This window comes from Musca autumnalis, unplaced genomic scaffold, assembly GCF_047663935.1.
Source record: "Musca autumnalis isolate F117 unplaced genomic scaffold, ASM4766393v1 scaffold_5, whole genome shotgun sequence".
NCBI lineage: Eukaryota > Metazoa > Arthropoda > Insecta > Diptera > Muscidae > Musca > Musca autumnalis.
The window spans coordinates 5474869-5499877 of record NW_027412088.1 but is presented as its reverse complement, the minus strand read 5'-3'; the positions used below and the strand labels follow the sequence as shown (position 1 = coordinate 5499877).

Genomic DNA, 25009 nt, shown 5'->3' with positions numbered 1-25009 from the left:
GATTCTTTCCTGTAAGTAAAAGTTTAAAATTAATTAATTTCTATTCATTAAATTTTAAATCTACCGGTTTTTTTAGTTTTTCTTTGCAAATATCGGTAAAAATACGCATTGTTATCACGCTACTCGGGAAATCATTAAATGTTAACGTAAAGAAGGAAATTCATACAGAAAAATTACAGAAAAAGCTTAGAATCTTTAAAAACAATGGTGGAGGATGCAGCTAAGTGAACTTCAAAGATAAAAGTCGTAGCTGAAATCCAAAAAGTTGCTCCTGTAATAATAAATGCGTTATTCGATGATTAAAAAAAGATACTTTTACCACATCTTTACAAATGAAAAACTACTTAAATATTAATTTTGACGCATCAACAAGTCCTGAAACCCTCTGTGGTGGCCACATTAGAGCTCACAGTGCCAGAAAAGTATCATTTTAATCAAAAAATTATACACTTCCCGCGTAGTGGTGTAGGGTATAAAAATATTTAGCAAATAATACAGTTTGCTAAAAATCACATCGCTTGGCCTAAGAAAAACTGCGTACCATTCTTTGGTCTGATGAAACCAAATATATTTTTTTGTTCCGATAGAGGAGTTTATCAGGGTTGAAGACCTAAAAATCAATAATATAGCCCAAAATATACTCTGATGGCGGCTAAATATGGCAGAGGTAACAGCATGGTGTGGGGCTCATTTTCTTACTATGCTGTGGGGTGTAACCTAATACAAATCTGTAGGAAATATTTTTTTCTTTAGTAGTCCATGGATATTTTCCTTACAGACTATATAATTAAAAATGTTGTACTCAATTTTCTGAATTTAAATATATTACAAATTTACTTTTCAATTTACAAAGTTTGAGCTAAATTGATTTCTCTCTTAAAGGGTTATTTTACACATTAGCCAGTTTAGGTGGTGCCGGTAGGATTTTCAGGACCTTTTTGGGTCATTATCTCAGGAAGTATGGACTTACCCACGAAAAAAATTACAACGTCGTAACAGAGGCCGCAAGTGCAACCTGCTGCATCACAAATTAATAAGATCAGAGAGGAGTTGTTAAACTATACTTTTTCCAAATTTGGTGTGGGAGGCACCCAAATGAGTGGACCGATATAGTCCATATTGGAACCCGATCTATGCCTGAAAGTAATATTACCAATAGCGAAGTTTAGCTCAATTCGGTTACTCCCTCCTAGAGTTATCATGCCCACAATTTTGGCGAAAATTTTTTAACCTTTGTGGGGGAGGTACCGGTAAGAGTGGACCGATATGGTCTATCTTCGAACTTAAACTAAGTTTGGACAAAATATTGAAAGACCCAAAATTTGAACCGAATCGATTGATCCCTTCGAGAGTTATCGTGCGCACCAGCCAGCCAGACAGACAGACGGACGGACATTGCTAGATCGACTCAAAATTGTCTGAAACGGATATCGTACAAACATACTTGGGGTCTAAAACCATTATTTCGATGAGGCACATTTTTGGTCGTATCAAAGTGTAAATACCCTCTTTAGCCTAAAGGCTGAGGGTATAAAAATCAAGCAGGGGAAAGTGTCCATCAAATTATGACGACCTTTGGCAACTTATACAGGTTGCGTAGGACGCGATACCAGTAGAGAAGTGCCAAAATTTGGTCGACTCGATGCCCAGACGATGCGCTTCCCTTTAAGAAAACAAAGGATCGTCTACAAAGTATTAATGACACTGAAACACTTTATCTACCATTCTTTAGTAAAAACCTGCATTAATTTCTTTCAAGTTTGGTCCTTATTAAAATATGTCATGAAGTGTCCTTATTATTTTTCACACACCAAACTACGACAATTCACATAAAATATAAATGATAAATAAAATATGGTCACAAGCAATCAAAATATTTTTATAATACTTTTCTTAACATTTTAAGAAAACAATAAATTTTATAAACTAATGTAATTTTCACTTTTTTAGTCAGTTTTCAATGTAATCTTGGTTATGGATTGAAGCGTCCTTATTATTTTTCACACCACTGTAGTTAAACGTATCGAGATGCAGCGATTGCGTTTGCTAGGCCATATCTTAAGAATGGGCGAAGATGAACCCGCTAAAAAGGCGTATAAATACGAACCGCTTGGCGATGCACGCAGAATTGGCAGGCCAAAGAACAGATGGCGCAAACAAGTGGATGAAGAGATGAAAAGGAGCGGTATTCCAGAGTGAATAGAGAGAATTGGAGATCTTTTCTTAGTTCGGCCTATTGAACAAATGTTCTGCATTGAGCCAGCTAAGTAAGTAAGGCGCACCGTGTGATATGATTTAACCCTAATATTTTAACACATGAAAATATATAATTTTTGAGGGATCTTGAATGACACTGTGCAGCGTAATTCATTTTTTCCAAAATTGCAAAAATAGTTGCGCAGATTATGAAAAAGGGACGAATATTTATAGGTGGGATATAACCTAAACTTTAGGGCCCACCGTTAGTATTTTTTTAATATTATAGATGAGGTTATAATATGGACTCTATCGTTTCACTCCTTCGGGTAACGCCCATATACAATTTCGGAAACGGTAATACCCACATCTATCAACCGATTTTCCTTAAAATTCTTATTTAAGGGTTTCAGAGTGTAGAAAACAAGTATGTGAAAATAGGTACTTTTTTTGTCATTGCCTCCACATAAAAGTACCGTCCGATTTTAGATATTTTGTGAATTTTAGCGACACTTTATGACCGATTCGGCTGAAATTTGGTATTTTGACCTCTTGGAAGATATGAATCCTTCGTACCAAAAATTATTAACATAGGTCAATGTTTTGGTTTAGACCCCACACAACGGGACCACCCTGTTCAACAAATTTTGGCAGTTTTGGACATTTTGGTCGATAAAACGTAAGAATTGCTGTTTGTACACATTTATTATAAATAATAATTAATTTCAATGCAAAATGTGCGAGGGTACATGTTTTTTTCAGGAGCAAGTATAGACTTGAAAAACAGCCCGAAAGTTGTAAAAAAAACTTTTTTGGAACCATATGTAGTCGCTGGAGCGCACGATAACTCTCGAACGGATCAACCGATGTGGTCCAAAATTTGCCTTAGCAATATTTTGTCCAAACTTATTTAAGTTCGAAGATGATGATAAGTCAAACAATTTCACTAAAATGGTACGCGCGATATCTTTTGAACGGAGCAACCAATCTTCTAATATTTTGTCCAAATGTAATTTAACTTCGAAATTGGTCCATATCAGTATTCTCTTTAGCCACCATCAAGGCATGTATCAGGTTGGAATATTGACAATATCGGTGCCGCACTTTGGTTGCCTACCACACAAAATTTGGGAAAAATGGAGTTTGAGTACTCGTCTTGGATCTATTTGCATTTTTTGCAGGAGGTTGTTTTCACGGTTCCTATTACAACGGTTCAATTCCGAAGGAGGTCCATACTTCCTGAAATAATGGCCCAAAAGCTCCAAGAAAACCCTACCGGCACATACTAAAATGGCTAGAGTGCAAGATAACTCTCAAACTTTTTCAAAAATTTCTTTCAAATTTAGTTTAACGTAGATGGGGCAGATATGATGGCCAAAAAACTCTAAAAAACTTTTGCCGCAACGGTTTTAGTCTGAACAGCGAGTTGAGAAGTGCAATATAAGCTCTGGTTAAGGGTTGTTTTGAAATCTTCATCAAATGTTGTCCTTGTGATTCTGATGATACTATATTTTTTCTGGGCAGGTCCTTGCTTCATAACCAAGGGCTCTAAAAATTCCAACAAAAATGGCTGCTTCACACGACAACTATCGAAGAGAATAACTCCCGGAATTAGAGCCACTTCATATATATTTTATGCAGATTTGAGGTATTTGATGCACGAAACACGCTATATGTGTCCGATTTCAATGAAATTTGGAATGTGTGGCGGTGATTAGTCTAGAAATAACTGTGCCAAATCATATCGAAATCGGTTCAGATTTGGATATAGCTCCCATATATATTTTAGAGGTACTTGATGCACGAAACACGCAATATATGTCCAATTTTGATGAAATTTGGACTATGTGACAGAATTTGGTCTAAAAATAAATGTGAAAAATTATATCGAAATCTGTTCTGCTTTGGATTTAGCTCCCATATATATTTTACATATTCACAGTGGTGTAGTGTCCAACTTTGATCCTTTGATCCTTTCCTTACTGGGGTTTTCTTAGAATTACGCGTTTGAACCTCTTCTTTGAATGAAATTAAACAAATCTAAATATTAATAATTTTAAAAAATATATAAATTTTATTTTACTATACACCAGTCAAAATTTAACTAATCTTAAAACTAAATTATTATTTAAGAAAATAATTATATTAAAGTAAATAAACAAATTTACATATGTAGAATGCTATAAGGATGGTTTGGATGGTTTGGGTTACTAAATTTAAACAATGCTTACAAAATTAATTAAACGAAACAACGACGAAAATGTTGTGAAAAACAAAGAAAACTTTCCAATGAAAGTTTTTTCTTTTCATAAAACAAAAAAAGAAAACAAAAAGCTGTCATTATTGCTCGCTCCCCCTACCGCATCGACAACAATCAACGAACGATACTGTAAAATTAAATCTCTTCTTGTAATCGGAAGAGATTATTCAGTAATTTTCATAGATTGTGCCGATGGCGACCCAACGAAGATGTGTGCATTGGTGTGGCAGAGGCAACAGCGTGTCTGCAATTTTCTATGAGTAAACTGCTGCCATTGCTGCCGATATGATTATCACAAAGTAGGGAAGATTTTTCATTTATATGGGCCCGTTTGACAGGACGTTTACGTTCCATTTCGTTGTTTGCATTCAATTCTACGGTCTGTAGACTTTGAGCACGCTGCAGAGATAGGCGAAGAGGTTTCTTGGGTGGGGTGGGTCTAACAGTGCGAGCCTCTGACATTGTATCAATAGATTGTTGGGCACGTAATCTGGGACGATTCGATTCATTGTCACTATCGAAATCAAGCGATTTGACGCTGCGCATATCGCAATTTAAACGGGCTCGTAATGTCTGAATGTCGGTACCGCGTGGTGTGTCACGGCGGCGTTCGCAGTATCTAAAATAATAAAAGGAAGGGACATTTAAATAAAGAGGCCTAATGTTACCAGTCTATTTTGAGTTGATCTTACCCATTCATGTGATTCAAGTGTTCCACACTTCGTGCATGTAATTGGCTTTTACTGCTTACACTATTCCGATCATAGCGTTCCTTTTGCCTTTCCTTATCCTTTTTGTGACTAGTATTGGAATCACTGTTGACGGAGATTTTCGATGAGGAAAGCGCCTTATTGGAGATCATAACATTTATGTCATGTTGACTATTTTCACGTATCAATGTTTTGGTGATGTGGGCAGCGGATTTACTTTTGGTCAGGACATTGTGTCGTTTTATTTCTATTTCCGGTGGTGTGGGTGTCTCATCGCCCAACAACTCAATGGGTTTACCGCCCACTAATGTGGTAATATAACTACCTCTTTGGAAAATTAAAGGCTTATCTGGTGGAGTAGATGGTGGCGATGAGATGCTAATGCTTGTCACATGACCATGCAATTGATTTTCCTGTTGCTGTTGTTGGTTTTGTTGTTGCAATTGTTGTAAGGTTTGTTGGTGCTGCAGTTGCAACTGCAGGTGTTCATTTTCATATTTGCTGGCCTGGAGCTCCTTAACTTGTTCTTCCAAATAGGAAATGCGGTGTTGCAAACGTAAATTATTCTCCTTTTCTTGATCCAATTGTTTCTGAGGTATTGCCGCTGGTTTCCTTCGTAGCACAACCAGCTGACATTTCCCGGTATTGCCAATGGATTTTTGAAATTCTTCTTTGGTTTTGCATGTAACTAATTTACCATTGACCTCCACGATGCGGTCACCTTTATAAAGGCCATCACCTTCTAGGGCCCATTCAACATAGAAGACACCGGAACCTTCGGGTATTTCTTGTGAAGCCCAACGTCCGGTGGTTGCCTGAACAGCATGTAAACCAACTGAGACTCCGCCGCTGAGTAGACTGTAAAGGGAGGAATACATTAGATTAGTGGTCCTCCATTTCGATTACAAGATGTTCAATTATCTGTACTTACTTGTAAAGACTTTGGGGTTGAATTTTTGATTTTTCCAAACGGGCCTGCAGGGCACGAGCCTCTTCGACAATGGAAAGTAGTTGCAGTTCTTCACGGCCCAAAGCATATTCCAATTCCGCCTGTCTTATGCGTACATCAATGTTACTGTGAAGCAAAATTAAAATCAGTATTGAATGTAAGATTTGTTATCAAAAATTCAAAACTTACTCTGTAATATCTAATTTATCCAAGGCGCCTTTCAGGTTCTTAATTTTAATTTTCTTATTTTCGGCTTCGGTTTTAAGTTTTTGTAATTTCTGCTCGGCAGCTGGTTTTTCCGATTCATCCAGTGGAGGCCCTGAGGGTCTTGGCAGTTTTCCCAAACATAGTTGTATGCGTAGATTTTGTATAACTGTCTCACGATCTTGTAATGCTGAACGTAGCTCCTTACATTCTCCACGTGTGGAACGGGAAGAAAGTGTACCAGCCAACGATGAGCCTTTACGTCTACGTCCTGTGGTAGCACTGTGACTTAGACAGGTACTTAAATTATCAGTATCCGAATTGTTTGTAGCTTTGGTATTTGTGTTGTCTTGCAGTAAACTGTATTTGGTAGATTTTGGATTTAAAATTGTCTGCAAAAATGGAAATGGAAATGAGAATTGAGGCAAACGTTAATAACTTGAACCAAGTCTGGGTAAAAGGGGGGTTATATGTTGTTGAGGAGTGGTTGGTTATATCTAAAAGGAAAACACACAATTTAAGGCTGTTGTGCTGAGGTAATTTATTGACGAGGTTAATTGGGCTATTTTAAATGGAGATAAATAACAAATATAAAGTTAATGTTGTTCGGTGATGTTTCATTTATTACAAAATCGCAGCTATTCACATTTTGAAAACTTATTATAAAGTTCTATTGTTCCTTGGGTATGTCGTAAACGCCGCATTCCTTATTGGCTGGCAAGGATTTGTCTGAAAAATGAAGAGGGTATTAAAAATTCAGTTTCTATGAATAAATTGATGTGTTTTCGTTTTAATTTTATCTAACAGATTCACCACCATGTACAGCTTTAAAGCAGATTAAACTAAATTGAAGGCAAACTTCAGAAGAGAAAAGTTCTAGTTTTAAAGACGCTGATGATGGAGAATCTGTCCAAAAAAGCAAACAAATGCTTATTTTCGACTTCTAAAAACTGCTCGGCTTACCTATTTTCTTGGGATATGGCAAATTCAGGTTATCCATAATCTTAACGAATTCTTCCAAAGATTTTGTCAGACGTGGATTGTATCTCTTCTCTTCAAAGACAGAACTTTCCAATTGGCCTCTGTAAAACAAAACAAGTTTAGCAAAATTAATAATTTTTTTTAATATTGACAATATCTTCACTCTTACTTGTAATCATGAGCTGGATAGATGCGATAATTCTCAGGCAAAGTGAAAATCTTGCTATGGACATTATCGTAAAGATTCTTTGAATTGCCTTCTTGGAAATCGGTGCGTCCACAACCTCTAATCAGCAAAGTATCACCGGTAAAGACACAACCTTGTTCCGGAATGACATAGGTCATGCAGCCATTGGTATGACCTGGTGTTGCCAACGATTCAATTGCATGACGTCCGAACTCAACTTTATCACCTTCATGAATTTTAATATCAGCTTTAGCACCACTTGCGGCAGAAATAACCGATTTACAACCGGGCAATAATTGTTTCAACCAACCACTGCCAGTGATGTGATCAGCATGCATGTGGGTATTAACTGTAAAGAGAGGAAAGAAGATAATTAATATACGAGTAAATAGTGAAAGTCCACAGAACAAAAATGTATATATTTCCTGAGGCTACAAAATGCTAGTAAAATGCGTTATCAGGTAATGGAAAACATAATTGCTTTATAGAAAGAAGTCATATCTTTTTAATCTGTAGGCAAAATTGGTACAGAAAGGCTATTGAGGAAAAGATTTCCCAACAAAAAATCCTCTCTAAACCGTGTCTATAAAAAGTCAATAGCTATAACCTCAATATCTTTAGAGGAACTACAAGTAGTCAAGGAAGGTAATACGGTCTGGTAGAATATGGGAGCGAACCTGGTAAAGCAGGAGGAGGCATTGTGACTCACAAGAGAGCCAATTTGCTCTAAGTGAGCGTAAATTTGTTATCGCTCTCAGCCTGTGTAGATGCTAACAAGTTGTGAACAACAACAAATTTACGCTCATTGAGAGCACAAGAGAGACCCAAAAATGTTCCCTGCCTCACTCTGTGGTAAAGTAGTAAGCACGTCCGTTTTGCAATCAGAAGGGCTGCGGTCCAATCCCTGACCTGTGGTACCAAATTCGTTCAGTGCGATGCTGGCTTACATTTCCTAATTATTTCGGCCTTGACAATAACAGTAGGTCCCATATCATTGAGTCAATATGAAATCGGTGTGCACTCATTGATATGAGAGAAGTCCCCCTTGTCCCTTTTGGGATGTTATGGGGACATATTTATGTATGAATATAGAGACCTCTCAAATTTTATCTTGAAGCTGCTGCTCAATATCAAAGTCTAGAGGATGGGTCTGCTTTATAACTTTGTTGAATTTATTGTATTTAAGGTTTTCGTCTGAAAAATAGAGCTGGGTAATCTAGTTAGTTCCAAGTTCACTGTACTAACGTGAGTACCTCATGATGACATCGAAAATAAAAAGTAGTTAGTATCAACTTCCGTTACCAGAATTGGAATTTGATTTCTCATCAAGCTTTAATTGTGAGGATGATATGTAAGATTTTTTAGATCCAAAACGCTGCGTTTCGAATAATAAATCAGATATAATGACCTGTTCTTTTTTGATATGGATTAACGGTCGTCATTTGGAAAAGTGGCGTTAGGGAACCCATTGCATGTTGGTAAGTACAAAAGTTTGTGTTGTAAGAGTGACTGAATATTTTCCGGCTAAACACTATTGGAACAAAAACCTACTGACAGTACATGCGGGTCAAAACTTTGGTGGAAAACTCAAGGGAAAGAGGTCAAAACTCGCTGTCCGGTAGATTAACGATGAAGACCAAGGGGGTTGGAAGGAGTCTAATCTACGTTTGGCTTCAAAATAAGCCACCTGAGAATGTCTACAGCTTTGCGGTTTATTCATACATAACTTTTATTTCTAATCTTTTCAGAGGAAATCGGTCATTTTGTTTACAAGGATGAAAGTGCTTCGAGGGACAAACATTGTATCGATTTTTTAGGTTTCCGGTTTATCGTAAATATTTGCTGACATTTGTCAGTAGAAGAATACGACATACACTATTCGGCGTGACCAGAAATTCATTTCTAAGCATTTTTGGTGTTCAAAGAACATGAAAATTTGGAACCTCTGAATCCAGCGGTGGTGCTTTTAGTATATGGTGTTGTTACTCAAGATTCATGTTGGGCGGGCATTACTCCTGCTTGGGTTACTATGATAATGAATATTTAGTCTTAATTTTTGTGTCACATAATGTATGACTATGGAAGCTAAAAATGTATATTTTTTCAACATTTGTGTCAGGCGTAAAAAGAGAAATCAAAATCAATTATCACCAATTAAGTAACTGATGATTCCTGAAATCTAGACAGATGGATATGCCAAGCCTCTAGAACATAACATATTGCAAAATACATAACAAACGCAAAACTAACTGCTTTAAGTTGGGGGGTTTGGATTTGAATATAACTCCCGATTTTATGGAGTGTCTGTCTTTATTAAGAGCACAAATCGTTGCAATCAACTTTTTCGTCAATGTAGATTTTAGAAGCATTGCGTCAATAGGGGAACGAGAGATTAATTCCATTTAAAATGAAGCGATTGAATTTCCCTTGCATATTCTCTTTCTTACTTTTATCACTTTCATAACTTTTATCATAGTCGTGACTAATTTTGTATTTTTCCAAAAATCTTGATTATAATCAAAACCCACTCAATTATCTTTGATTACTTGTTGACCAGTTCCTCCACATTCTGGAATCTTTTTGATAAGAAGGCAGTAACAGTTAACTAGGAATTTCACAATCTTCATCATCCCATTACTACTTACCGGCATATTTCAAAGTGAAACCCAAATCCTTGATCAATTGAGCATCACGTCTGGCCTGTTCCAAAACGGGGTCAATGATGATGGCCTCATGGGTATTCAAATCGGCCAACAAATAGGTATAGGTACTGCTTTCCGTATCGAAGAGCTAAAAAAAAACAAACAAAGAAGTGACGTGCGGCAAATCGCCATTAATCGTAAAATATCGTTGATAGAGTAGATCATTTTCACTTACCTGACGGAAGAAGAAATCTTCAGAGAAGGGGATACGAGGTGGTAACATGTTTCCGGAACAGTGGTGTAAACGAAACTGTGTTTTTTGTGTTACGAAAGTTTGTTGAGGACAGAGATTTTTACTTTTAAGGGGGATGGTGGATAAAGCGCGTATACTTTTAATGGAATTACTCTTGGATTGCGCTAACAGTGACTGGCGTAAGGTGGAAAATACACTAAGCTTTGGTACTCTCATGATTGGCTAAGGTTGTTGTTATTATTTTTTATTCACACAGCTTTGTACTAAAGAGTAATAATGAAATGTTATGGAAACAAGTGAGGAACATGCAATCGTCGTTATTTATTGGTGCGGTGCGGAGTGAAGGAGAACAACATTTTAGTACTATTAGCAGCTTGTTCTTGTTGTAGTAGACAGTAGCAATAGAGCTCAAACTTTGTATTGGCTGTTGTCGGCGGTCAACTTATCTTCATTAACAAAAAAAAACAAAAACTTCTTTGCAGAGCAAAGACCCCAAAAAGGAACACAACAATCAAGAGGGTGAGGTAATGGGACCAAGTTGTATATGTGTTTGTGCGCGTGTAAACAATTAGTAATTACTAGAATTATAGTTTTATTAAAAATTGATTGATTTTTGTTTAATTCTGGTTTATGTTTTCGGTGAAATGTTCAACAAATGTGACTCTGTTTTTGACGGAATATACCACTTTAATAGTTGGCCAATTTTAGAGAAACAGAAACTTAAAAACAGCTGCTAATAGTTTGTTATTTTCCTTCTAAAACGAAGCGACAAACTCACCTGTATCCACTCACTCCACTATATGATTCAATACTACTATTTTCTGTTTACAAATCACTGCTCAACACTTTGTGGGTTACGATGCTATCTATGCTTTGCTTTGGGGCTATGTTAATAATGTTTTGCCGACACACCACACGGACACACGTAACGATAAAACAGCTGTTCCTCAAAACCTACAACAAGTTATGGTGGGCTGAAAAATCAACTCTGATTTGCGATGTGGTGAATAAAAATGTCGTAGAGCTTTGTGAGAAAGCTTTTGATACTTAATTTAAAATAAAGCTTTGTTACTTTATTCTCTTTGAACTTTTGTCAAACGTTACGTGATCTTCATTTGTAATTATGGATAGATGTACCACCGAATAATAGAATGCTGATTCTATGGCGCTACAATACACGTTTGGAATTTCTAATTTTAAATCCGTTTAATTTATAGAGGAATTTTTTTATTCCTCCTCTAACAGTTTTTTATGGTTCGCAAAAAATTCTTGGAATGGTGGAAGAAAGAATAAATACTTTTTTTTTTTGATTTGTCCAAAAATGTTAATGTGAATTTTTCGAGAGTTCTAGCAAAAAGTACAAACATACAGACGACCCAATAATGGTTACAGAATCTGATGTGTAGTTTTTGATGGAGTACTGCAACTTTTTCATTGTTAGCATGAAGTCCCGGACCACACTAGCGTGAATTTTATTAAAAAATTTTATGAAATTAGTCCCCGGGCCTCCCCCAGGCTTAGGCGTCGAATTTTAAAGAACCTTGAAAAAGTGCATATATATTGAAAAATTGTCTAATCCATCTAATTTTAAAATATTTTCATTTAGAAACATTTTCATGAATTAAAATTTACTTGGATTTTGTAACAAAGAATGCAACTTTTTTAATTTTGAGGTGTACCGGCCAGAACATAACCTTATATTTAGGATTTTTAGGAAAGCCTAAGATCTGTCTGTCTGTTTGGTGCGCACTATAGCTCTCGAACGGATTTGTTTCAAATTTTGTACCTGTTAATATTTTCTCCAAAGATATATAGATTAGTCTGAAGAATGTTCTCTTACAAAAGTTGAAAAAAAAAAACTATTCGCCAAAATTGTGCGCACAATAACTCTCGAAGGAAGTAACCGATTTGGTTCCTGATTTGTTTTTATGCCCTCCACCATATCATGGGGAGTTTGTCATTCCGTTTGTAACTACTGGAAATAATCATTGTAGACCCCACAAACTATATATATATTCTTGATCAGCGTGCAATTCTACATCGATATAGCCATGTCCGTCCATCGGTCCGTCTGTGGAAATCACTCTAGCGTCCGAACGGATTGAAGTGGATGAAATTTTGGTAAAATCTATTATATGTACGTAGGACTTTTGGTATTGATAGTGGGCTATGTAGGTCCACGTTATCGTATATCCCCCATACAAAGTGACGCGTGACGCGTCGTCATTTTAAGGAATTTTTAAGATATTTGTCCCCTTAGACCACCGAATCGGTTGTAATTTGGTATTATGTGTTTTCAGGGGCTAAAAAATATTTCTACCAAAGTTTGTTTATATAGGTCCACGTTTTGGTATAGCCCCCATATAACACCCCGTTATAGTACGCGCCACTTTACGATATTTTGAATGTATTAGTCCCATTTGACCACAGAATCGGTTGTAACTTTCTATTTCCAGAGGCTAAGAAACATTTCTACCATAAAATGTTTACATAGGTCCACGTTTTGGTGTAGTCCCCATAGGATGATACCTCCCGATTTTCGGTATTTTGAAGGTTTTAGCCTCATTATCCCATCGAAATGGCTGAAATTTGGTATTTAGTCTTCGTTGGGGGTACAAAACTTTCCCCCAGAAATTTGTAGGTATAGGTCCACGCCCTCATATAGGCCCCATAGAACGGTACCACCTGATTTTCGGTATTTTTAAGGTTGTGACCTCAATATCCCACCGAAATGATTGAAATTTGATAGTTAGTCTTCGTTAAGGGTATACAATTTTCCACCTGAAATTTGTCGGTATAGGTCAAGGCCCTCATATAGCCCCGATATCTCCCAATTTTCGGAATTTTTGGAATTCACTTCAATACTTGTTTTTTCTAATATTTCTTCCAAACAAAGATCAGGTTCGAATAAGGAATACAATATATCGGCTCAATTCTTTCAAAAATTTTCGATTAAGTGCAACTTAAGGACATTAAGGGTTGTTTGAGGCAGATTGCATATTCGCCGGAACCAATTAAAATGACTGAAAAGCACCAAAACTTCCAAATTAAGTATCCTTTTTGGACGAACATTTGCACATAATAAAATTTCTTCCGAATGTATAAAAAGTTCCTCCAAGAAGGTCTATATCGGATAACACCTTTGAGTAGTTCCCTCACAAACCTTCAACATTATTGTTAACTGCAGTTTAAGGTCTCTTCGAGGATCGTTGTGAAATGTTTACCAAAAGCAATCCTTGTGCTTCTGTTTACAGCGATATAATGTATTTCGCGGGCAAGTCTATGATTCCTGAGATAATAGTCCAAAAACATAAAAAAAACCCTACGATGACTAACAAAAATGTCTTGCGGACGCCATTTTCACATGTAATTCAAAGAATTTCAGTTGTAGTTTGATTATTTCATTTCACTTGTAATTTGAGAATTCTAATATAAATTCGAATTATTTGATTTATATTTTGAATTTTTCAGTTGTAATTCAATTTTTTCCATTTGTAATTTGAATTTTTTCATTGGAAATTCGAAACATTTCTTATTCGAAACATTTTATTTGTAATTTAAAAAAAAAAAACAAATGATAAAAAACCAGTGCAAGAAAAACTTTTTTGAATTCATTGTGTAGAATTTCAAATGGAATAATTCCAGTTTTAAATGTAATAATTAGAATATTAAAATAAATTATATTACAAATAAAAAATCGAATTACAAATAAAAAAATTATAATTATAAATGAAAAAATTGAATTTCAATTAGAATTCTCAAATTAAAAACGAAAAATTTCGAAATCCAATTGGAATTATCAAATTACAAATGAAATGTTTCGAATTAAAACTGAACCCACACACCCACCACTATGTGACATTACGGGGGTTATCATGAGCGGCAATTCCCCGTGAATTTTTTCACTTTCTCCCTTAAGTTGCATCGGCGGAAAGACAAAACTGACGGGGAAATTTCATTCATGATAACCCCCGACATGTTTCGCCTTTGGTAAAGAAGGTTCCTCAGACATATCGGATGTAAAAAAACTGCATTTGAATGAGTAAAAGTTAGATGATAGCGAAGCCGTCCCACACACGAATGTCTGAGGAGCCATCTTTACCAAAGTCGAAACATGTCATGTCACATAGTGGTGGGTGTGTGGGTTCGAGTCGTCGGCTTTCCTTTTTCAGATGCTTTATTGATCTTTAAGCTCGATTTCCAATGAGATATTAATTAAAAAAATAATACTAAAAATGATCTTCGACTAAAAAGGAAATTTTTTTTTAATAATTAAACAACAACAATGGGATTAAGCCAGACTATTTTGAAAAGACAAAATTGTATTTAGCTATCCCAATAAAAACGACGCCACCAATGTTCGATTTGAGAAACACTAGCACCGTTTGTATGGTTGGCTGCGACAAGCTACCAACGCCATTTTGTTATGTGCATTCGCCGAAATTCGACGACACATAGCAGTGGGAAAAGGTTTGGTTTGTTTCGTAAACACTTTCGTCGGAGTTGTGTTAGGTTGCCAAAGAAAAACTTCTCATTGACGTTTTTTCTTTGTTCACCTTTATACTTCGAGCTGACGATTGAAGTTTGGGTAGAAAAAGTTTCTTGTTGAAGAAGTTATTGAAAAATAACTTCGGTGGAGAATATCCACAAACAAGAAACAAGGGAACTGATGAGATCCAGTGGCGTGGATCGAAACTAGTCTTCCTTGCCTTACCCCTTGGCGAACAATGCCAATCTTTTTCCACTAATAAATTAGTTGTTTTAAAATAATAAAACAACAACAACGGGATTAAGCCAGACTATTTTGAAAAGACAAAATTGTGTTAGCTATCCCAATAAAAAACGACACCACCAATGTTCGGCAAAATAAAACTTAAATTATTCGAATGACATGTGAAAATGGTGTACAGTGTCGGCCAAAACTAAAGCACCCCTCAGTACTAGAGTTGTGCCAAAGGAACTATATGGAACTATCTCGTTCACTTAGCAGTTCCAATGGCCCACCTTTTTTCTTTGAACAAACTGCGTATACTTACTATCACACGTTATATTTAATGATGTTACTCATACGCTTTGGAACTAGTACCAGGACCTAGGAACTAGATGGCCCAACTCTACTCAGTACATTTTTTTAAATGATATGATTTTTTAAATGATACCTCAAATTGGGGGGTGCTTTAGTTTTGTCCGCTTATATTTGCGACCTAAAAGTGTTTGTTTAATTTTAACTTTTGTTTATTAAATTCTGAATTCCTTATTTTTGTGTTTTCCAATAATAATGATATAAATAAATAAAAAGAAAAATAAAAAATAAATTTATTACCTTGTTTTCTTAAAATCTATATATATAAAAATGGTGTAAAAAATGTATAGTAATTCATAAAATGAGAACAGCTAGGCCGATTTCTGTAAAATTTTTTGTCAGTTATTCGCATTTTCGAGGAGAAGGTCTTTGCGGAAGAAAATTTTGGAAAATCCCTCTGGAAAAGTCGGAAAATTGGAAAAATCGAAAATTGAGTTTTTGTATGAAATTTTATTCCTTAATAGCGAGACGAAGTTCGCCGGGTCCGCTAGTAAAATATAATTTTAAAAAAATGTACTGAGGGGGTGCTTTAGTTTTGGCCGATACTGTATATCAAATACTACACTGAAAGAAAATTACGTTGTATCAATGAAATCTGTCATTGATTTTGAACCAACGTACGACTTCATTGTATTAATGAAGAAATTTCATAAAATAACTTTCATTATTGTTTCATAGCATTAATGTGAAAATTTCATAGCAATAATAAAATTGAAACTTCTAACTACTTAATTTAATAAATAAAGAAGTATCATCGCATAATTGAGGAAATTTCATTGGAATAATGAAGAAACTTATTATTGCTATTTAATGAAACCTTTCATTTATTCAATGAAGCTCTACGTTAGTTCAAAATCAATTAAACATTTTTCTTTCTGTGTATTTCCTGTACCTTACTCCATAAAAGTTCAACATTTTCGAGGATTGATTTGAGACTTTCATCGAAGTAGTCCTTATGATTTTCATTATGACGATGTATTTTTTCGTGGGCAAGTCTATGCTTCCGGACATAATGACCTAAGGGCTGTACAAAATTCGACGGTTTGATCTCCAGTTTCATGGAGAACCAAGGCTGTGCATTTCTTCAGGAGCGCTTTAAACAAGTTTAAGGCCACTTTTTGGATCCTGTGTAATTTGTAATGGTGGATCATGATTACAACATTTATATTTTTGCTAAAAGAAGACAATCCTTCCTGAGATATGCGTCCCGAAACCCAGTATTAAGAGTCATTCCCCCATACATCACTCGCACAAAAGTTTGTTCTGTGTCGACTATGTTGGTTGGGTCTGTCAGTGGAATAAGTAGTCCCAGGGTTTAAAAGCCAGTATCTAAAACCATTAGCATTAGCTGTACATTTCAACTGCTACACAATATCCACACACACGGCTAAATAAGCAATCGAACGCATATTTATTTTTGTACATTTTAGCTTATTTCGTTTTTTACGCCTAATCTTCTTTTCGTTAGACATAATCGACAACAACGCTGCATATTTAGCAGTCGGCTGACCATTCGTCGCTGCGAATTGACAACTTCTGGAGACACAAAGTACCAAATTACAACCAATTCGGTGGTAAAATGGGCCAAATATCTTAAAAATTCCTTAAAACGACGACGCGTCACGCGTCATTTTGTATGGGGGCTATACGAAAGCATGAACCTACATAGCCCGCTTTCAATACCAAAAGTCCTACGTAAATATAACATATTTTCCCAAAATTTCATCAACCTACGTCAATCCGTTCGGACGCTAGAGTGATTTCCACAGACGGACGGACATGGCTATATCGATGTAGAATTGCACGCTGATCAAGAATATATATAGTTTGTGGGGTCTACAATGATTATTTCGAGTAGTTACAAACTTAATATAACCCCATTCTATGGTGGAGGGTATAAAAAGGTGAAATTTAATGTCAAAATGCCTCCATCATATGGTAGAACCTAAAGAATACTAATTATTATTGTTTAAAAATAAAAAATATATACTGAACGGCTTCACCAAAAATTCACATGTCCTTTGAACGAAAAAGTGGAATTAATTATATCGTGATTTTTAATGCATTACACTGGTAAACCTGATCTTAAAAACAATTGTTTGCTGAAAACATGGCTAAGCCGTTGAAACTTTGTTGCTTATTCTCTTGTCTGATATGTGTTGATCATGTGTGCTGCAAAATATGAGTATGCGTGTCTGATGCTTTTTTATTATAGCAACAATATCAAATAGCATCAGCATCGCTAGCAATATTTTTGTGAAATTTGTTGCTACGTGTTGCCGTTGTTCATTGTTGCTAAACATATTTCGAAGAAATTTTAGCAGGCAATGCTGCAAAAGTTCGGTGCTTTTGCTAATATGGCGTTAGCATTTTAAACCCTGGTAGTCCTGCTGTTTACGACACCTACCACAAACACGACTTAAAAAAAGAAAATCCTATTTATTTTTAAAGTTAGGGTTCTGTTCACAGCACATTTAGGTCCACAGGAGTGATGGTGTTTTTTGTATATTCACCGACTGAGGGCGTATCTCTGTCGACAAAAGCTGACTTATAGGCTGATTTTATAAATGCACCAATGCGCAAAATTTTACAATGTCAATTGGTCATAAATGCAGTATATTTTTGTTTTTTTTTTTATAAATTTAGCGAAATATAATAACATTAAAAAAATCTATTAGAAAATGGTATCAGTGAGAAGTTTAATAAATATTAAATTGAATTTCAAGATTATTTTTTATTTTATGGATATAATTGTAAGCGTGAAAATTACAACAATTTCATTAAAACCCGTTTGATGACCTTTAAGTTATCACTTTTAGTCTATCATCAATCAATCGAAAATACTTTCATCAATCAAAAGAAAAAGGCTAATAATTAAATCAAATCAAATAAACAGTTTGATATACATATTAAATAAATTAGCCTTTTTAAATTGTTTCAATTTCTCTTGAATCATTTTGAAGACCAGAGATATATCAAAAGGTTAAATTTTCTCATAAAAAGTCATTATCGCTGATGCACTCCGGGTGAAATAATTGGCAATTTCGTAAAATAGAAATCGCACCCCTCACCAGCAATTTTCTCCGCTAATAAAAAAAAACAGCAAAACAAGAAATTCATGCATAAATTTGGAATAAGAAAGTTCAATCGTTTAATTCGTAGCATTTGACTTCCCTCAGCACCACCTCATCACATCAAAACAAAAGATTAATTTATGACAGACGGACGGACAGACATTCTATTGCAAATTTAAGCCGTAATGATGGATGAATGAATGATAACTCTTTAATGCCTCAATAATTACTTTCGCCATAAATGGTGTTTTGAATCTTTTTTTTGGCATAAAACAAACGCTGATACATTAACTCCAACAATCAAACCAAACATCAACATTATTCCTTTAGCACGAGTTTTGGGAGGGAAGATGAGCAACACACCATCACATGCAATATTAACAAAATGTTTTATTTTCAACTTCTTGAATTTCGATTGCATTGTTATTGTTGTTGTATTTGGTTTTGTGGAGGGATTTACTGCTGAAAACTCACAAAAATTGTAATTAATGTAAAACTCATTGTCTATTGTTTGAAGAAGAAAAAACACAACAAAAACAACAACAACCATAATGATTTCAATTAAGCTTTTGCCGTTGTGATGGCAAACAAAAACAAAAAATAGACTAAGAGTTCAAAACAGTTCATTTTAATTGCTGTGAGTTGTGTTGGGTGGTGGTGAGGTGACGGGCCTCCTCTTCTTCCTAACTGAAGTTCATTAAGTTTTGAAGTCTTAATGTTGTTTTTGGTGGTGAGCATGCGTGCAATTACAAACCGTGTAGTACCTACCGGCACGGTCGTAATGTATGCGTATACAATTCTCATAAAATCATCGCGATTTTTTGCTTAGCGATGCGTGGTGCCTAACTTTGTTGGTTGGTGTTGAGTTTTTGTTTGTTGATTTCCTTTTGAGTTACGACTTGATACGAAATTCGAATAAAATAATAAAAATTAAAATTATATTAATATTTATAAGAAATAATCAAAATAATTATTATTGGCCGGAAATCAAGTAAGGTAAAGGAAAAATAATACAACAACAAAAACATTAAAATTAAATAACACCACCCTCTGTTTGTGGTTGAAAAAAAATGTGATGATATACATATGGCGTCATGAAGACTCAATTGTACAGAATAATGACTAAATCAAGAGAAAAAAATGTAGTCATAGCTCGATTATATTCGTAAAGATAAATATACTCGTAGATGACACCACGCTCAAAATAACCCACCTGAACTAAGAATACTTAAGAAAAGAAAAATAAATAACAGAGAGACAAAAGGGGTACTTTTCATATGAAAGTTTACATCCTAATTCTATTTGAGTTCAATGACAAGAGACAAGAGAAAGAAATATGGTTGATCCAACAATATTTCAAGAACAAAATAGGTATTGTAAATATATTATCAGATTCTGTATGCAATATTGTCCCTCCCACAATAGGTTTTTGTCATAGTAGGCATATCAACATTATATTCATAAAGTGTGGGTCCATTTATATGTCATATTTAACAATATGTATGCTGACATCAACAATATATATAGTTGGGAGATGGTTTTTCAATGTCATGGCTTTGTTGTCATTCTAATTCAATAATTGTAGAATGTGAGAATCTTCGCAATGCTAATTCGTAGCGTTTATCATATAACAAACGTTTTGCCATAGAGGAAACTCCGCGCATATTTGTGGATGATAATGAAAAATAAAATATAATTTTTTTTAGTTCGTAGAAAACATAATTATACCCTGGCTATTTTAGCTTACAAATGAACATCATTATGTATGTAATTATGTTGCAAGACTCACGATACGCTTAGAAAATTATGAACATGAACTTTGATGACATTTGTGACGATATTTTGGTTACGCAATACGAAATATGTGTAGAAAACTATTCAGCTTTTTTTTTTATTTTAGTAAGCGGATTATTATATTTAGTTTTCCGAATAAATATATAATGACTAGTTTGAAAACGAAAATATATCAAACAAAATAAAATGTCGTGTCACTGGCTTAGTCGACAGCTAAATAACCACAGCATATGACAGTGCCAAAAAATTAACAGTTACAAATGATGTGGACCTAAGTGTACCACGATCCCTAATTTTAAACGTAAATAACATGTTCGCAGGCGACAAAAGAAGTTTTGGAAGTTTCCAAGGTGCATTTTTTTACCCGCTATTAAACAAGTAAATAAGTATCAGTCGGCTTTGCCGGCAGAGATATACCCTCAGCCTGTGTGGATTGAAATACATTTTCAAAAAAAAAAAAAACTTATTTATTTAGGGGGGTTTTCAAAATTTTGGAAGTATGAACCGACAAAAGTATGTTTAGGATTACAGCTCAAAAATTTACGGGGATATCGATCGATAGGGCTTTTTTTATCACACTGGCCTACGAAAAACATAATATCGCTGTAGACAGGGCCACTAGGAAAACCTTAGGTAAAAATGTCCAAAGGATCCTCAAACCACAACAAAAATGTTGAACATTTGTGTAGGTGGTACCACAAGGATTGGACAGGTAGGTCCCAAATTTGAACATAAACTAAGTTTCACCAATATTTAGAGATCCAAAGTTTGTACGAACGCATAGGAGTTTTGTTTACACCTTTCGGGCTATTTTCTAAAGAAGTATGGACTTGTCCCTGAAAAAACTTTTACTGCCGTAATTGAGGCAGCGATATTTGAACCTGGTATATATCTGGTAGTTATATTGGGATGTGTAACATATGGACCAAATTGGTCACTCCCATCAAGAGTTATCATGCGCACAATTTTTCCGAACATTTTTGAACATTTGTGGGGAAGGTACCTGAAAGAGTGGTCCGATATGGCTTATCTTCGAACTTAAACCAAATTTGAACAAAATATTATGAAGGCCAAATTTTGGACCGAATTGGAAGATCCGTTTGAGATTTATCTTGAGATACAAACACTACACCCGGTGTTATAGGTTTTTTTTTTGCAACTTTCAGACCATTGTCTCAGGAAGTATGGACTTGCCCCTAATGAAACTTATACCGTCGTATGGGGGGCAGTGAATACAAGTTGCTACAACAAAAAGAGATTCGAGAGCAGGTCCTAAACTGAACTTTTCTGAAATTTTTTGTGGGAAGTACCCGAAGAGTGTATCGATTGAATCCATATTGGAACCTCATCTAAGTCTGGTAGAAATTTCACGTTGTGCAAAGTATAGACCAAATCGGCTAGTCCATTTTGCAACTGGATTTAATTTTGGAATTCATTCCTTTCGATAGTTATGGCGCCAACCACCTATTTTAGTTGGTCATGGGCTTACCAACGAATGGGCATTCCCTAGGATGGACATTCCCCAAAAAAATTGTACAGTCATAAAAATAAAAAAATAAACACGATCGGATACATGTCATTAAACAGCACTTTTCCGACAAATTTGAAATTGTGTGTGATATGTTCCATATTCGCCCCTGATCTATGCTGGAAGAAGTATTACAATATGCAAATTTTGGACCAAGTCGTCAGCTATTCCTTTTGAGAGTTACAGTACGCCCCATTTTTGTGAACAATTTAGACTTTTGAATGGAATATGTCCGAAGGCGTGATATGACACTTCTTCCAACTTGATCTAAGTTTGGGCAAAATATTGTAAGTTGCAAAGTTTGAATCAAATCGGTTGATCCGTTCTGGAGTTGTTGTGCGCCAGACGGACGGACAGGTCTAAATCGACTCTAATGTTTTTAAAACGGATTTCGTCCATACGTTTTTGTACAGCAAAGATTCGGATTCTTTAGCCATTATGTAAACCATTACAAAGTAATGTAAACAAAACTAAGTTCTTATATTACTCCTTACTAAGTTGTGAATACGGTGGAACAGAGCGTGTGTGTCCGAAGACAAATCCTAGGGTTGTGTGTTCAACGCTCAAAGTCGGCACGCGGGTTGTTTTTGAAGTTCGCATGATCAAATTCAGCAAAGAGCGAAATAAAATAAAATTAAAATATGTGATGTGTTGAAATAGAAAAAATCCACCTTAACTGTTCTAAAAATAGAAAATTTTTAGCTTATTTTTCAACTTTTAGTGGCCACAGAATAACTAGTAAAACAGTGCTGCATGCCCCTGTTAAAATAATGGCTTAGTAGGGGGTTTTGTAAGTAGTTACCACTTCCAAAAAGTACTACAAAAACCCATTATTTAGTAAGGATTTTTTTGCTAGGTGGGGTCTAAAACCATTATTTCGATGAGGAACATGTTGTATCGTATCAAAGTGTATATAAACTCGTTGGCCTGTAGGCTGAGGGTATAAAAGTGTTGGAAGGATCATCCCCAAAAACTATTTCTGTTTCATTTCATTTTCAGTTCCTACCTTTGCTAAATTGCTGACAAAGTTTTCGTGGAATGTGCTTAACAATTTGCCGGAAAGTTCTTATGCTCTTTAATGCTATCCTCTTGTTATTTCGGCTGTAAACCTCCTTCTTTACAACATATTATATTAGACCAGATAGATGAGGCATTTTTTTCTTTGTGCTAATTTTAGGCTAGGAAAATTGGCAATGGAAACGTTACAATATGGTAAAATCGTGGAAATCATGGTACGGACGGGTCGAAATTTTTATACCCTTTACCATAAATTATATTAAAACCAGAATTTAGCCATTTCGGTCTGTTAATTTGGCTTTTACCTTTAAAATTCCAAAAAAATCTATTGGAGGCTATATAAAAATGGACCTCTAACGACAACTCTCAGCAGGAACATTTAAGATACCAAGGGAGGCTACTAAATACAAAATTTGTGTCATTTCTCTAGGATAATGTGGCTAAAGTATGTGTTTCGGAGATATAGAGCATCACTTACACTTTTTTATGTGGTTGTTGTTTCAAAGCTCAACGGTGAGTCTCAAAGGACTTTGGACTAGGCACTTAGGAAAGAATATAATTCTAATATGATTTTCTTTTTATTTGATGTGAATTAACTTTAGAATCTTTTTGCACTCAAAAGGCTTCAGAATATGGCACAATTTTGTTGTAATTTTCATCAATTACATATATTTTACTGAAACCCCATATTTTGTTCCAACTGTCTTGGAATTGGCGTTGGTTACGTTCCCATCAATTTTAATTACAATAAAAAAAATAATGAAAAATAAAAAACATTCAGAATAAAAAACAAGTAAGAAAAGCGTTAAGTTCGGTCGGGCCGAACTTTTTATACCCTCCACCACAAATTTCAGCCGTTTCGGCGGATTAATGTGGCCACACCTTCAAAATACCGAAATTCGGAAGGTACCGTTCTATGGGGGCTATATGATGGCGTGGACCTATACCTACAAATTTCTGGGGTAAAGTTTTATACGCCTAAAGAAGACTAAATACCAAATTTCAGCCATATCGGTGTGATAATGAGGCTAAAACGTTCAAAATATCGAAAATCGGGAGATTTGTTTTATGGGGGCTATATCAACACGTGGACCTATATAAACATTTTATGGTAGAAATGTTTCTTAGCCTCTGGAAACACAAAATACAAAGTTGCAACCGATTCTTTGGTCAAATGGGTCTAATACATTCAAAATATATTAAAATGACGCGTACTTTATAAGGGGTCTTATGTGGGGACTATACCAAAACGTGGACCTATATAACCCAACTTTGGTAAGAATGTTTTCTGGCCTCTGAAGACACAAAATACCAAATTACAACCAATTCTGTGGTCAAATGGGTCTAATACATTCAAAATATGTTAAAATGACGCGTACTTTATATGGGGCCTTATATGGGGGCTATACCAAAACGTGGACCTATATAACCCAACTTTGGTAGAAATATTTTTTGGCCTCTGGAGACACAAAGTACCAAATTACAACCAATTCGGTGGTAAAATGGGCCAAATATCTTAAAAATTCCTTAAAGCGACGACGCGTCACGCGTCATTTTGTATGGGGGCTATACGAAAGCGTGGACCTACATAGCCCGCTTTCAATACCAAAAGTCCTACGTAAATATAACATATTTTCCCAAAATTTCATCAACCTACGTCAATCCGTTCGGACGCTAGAGTGATTTCCACAGACGGACAGACAGACGGACGGACATGGCTATATCGATGTAGAATTGCACGCTGATCAAGAATATATATACTTTGTGGGGTCTACAATGATTATTTCGAGTAGTTACAAACGTAGTGACAAACTTAATATACCCCCATCCTATGGTGGAGGGTATAAAAATAACCACACATTTCAAAAAACCACAACTTACCATGGAAGCTGATTTTTGTTTAGCAAATGCACGGTGTGCATCCGATATTGGTTCACTAACCACACTGCCACTGTCCATTGTCGGATCAAGAAATCTACAAAACAAAGAAAAAGAAGAACAAAATAAATATTACAAAAATTATTACAAGGCCCAAAGACTAGGCAAATCATAAACGAGTACACTTGAATGTTATGCAATAGGCCGGCTGACCGACCGACAACTACGAAAAACAAGCCGCCAAGCCAAGTAG

General features: G+C 35.4%; 2 protein-coding genes and 1 long non-coding RNA gene across 9 annotated transcripts in view; 1 reads left to right on the top strand and 2 right to left on the bottom strand.

The window, feature by feature from the left end:
• Positions 1-4243: 4243 nt before the first annotated feature.
• sprt (PDZ domain-containing protein sprite) overlaps positions 4244-25009 on the bottom strand; it is a 49856-nt gene continuing 29090 nt past the window's right edge. For all 3 annotated transcript variants that reach the window (XM_073957184.1, XM_073957183.1, XM_073957182.1), the window contains exons 2-6: positions 24760-24853; positions 6305-6711; positions 6098-6241; positions 5149-6024; positions 4244-5075 (exon numbers count right to left, since the gene is read on the bottom strand). In XM_073957184.1, the coding sequence (XP_073813285.1) occupies positions 4634-5075; positions 5149-6024; positions 6098-6241; positions 6305-6711; positions 24760-24837 (1947 nt within the window). In that variant the 5' untranslated portion in view covers positions 24838-24853 and the 3' untranslated portion in view covers positions 4244-4633. The remainder of the gene's footprint in view (positions 5076-5148; positions 6025-6097; positions 6242-6304; positions 6712-24759; positions 24854-25009) is intronic.
• Positions 6836-25009, bottom strand: part of LOC141387454 (persulfide dioxygenase ETHE1, mitochondrial) — a 48371-nt gene continuing 30197 nt past the window's right edge. For 2 of the 5 annotated variants that reach the window (XM_073957190.1, XM_073957189.1), the window contains exons 2-7: positions 24760-24853; positions 10365-10645; positions 10133-10277; positions 7470-7836; positions 7283-7401; positions 6836-7048 (exon numbers count right to left, since the gene is read on the bottom strand). In XM_073957190.1, coding sequence (XP_073813291.1) covers positions 6990-7048; positions 7283-7401; positions 7470-7836; positions 10133-10277; positions 10365-10598 — 924 coding nt within the window. In that variant the 5' untranslated portion in view covers positions 10599-10645; positions 24760-24853 and the 3' untranslated portion in view covers positions 6836-6989. Of the gene's footprint in view, positions 7049-7282; positions 7402-7469; positions 7837-10132; positions 10278-10364; positions 10646-11160; positions 11337-23356; positions 23583-24759; positions 24854-25009 lie in introns of all 5 variants that reach the window. The other 3 variants (XM_073957187.1, XM_073957188.1, XM_073957186.1) reach the window with 3 other exon arrangements.
• LOC141387456 (uncharacterized) overlaps positions 10652-25009 on the top strand; it is a 102450-nt gene continuing 88092 nt past the window's right edge. Inside the window, exon 1 of the long non-coding RNA XR_012408564.1 lies at positions 10652-10906. This is a non-coding gene — a long non-coding RNA (uncharacterized lncRNA). The remainder of the gene's footprint in view (positions 10907-25009) is intronic.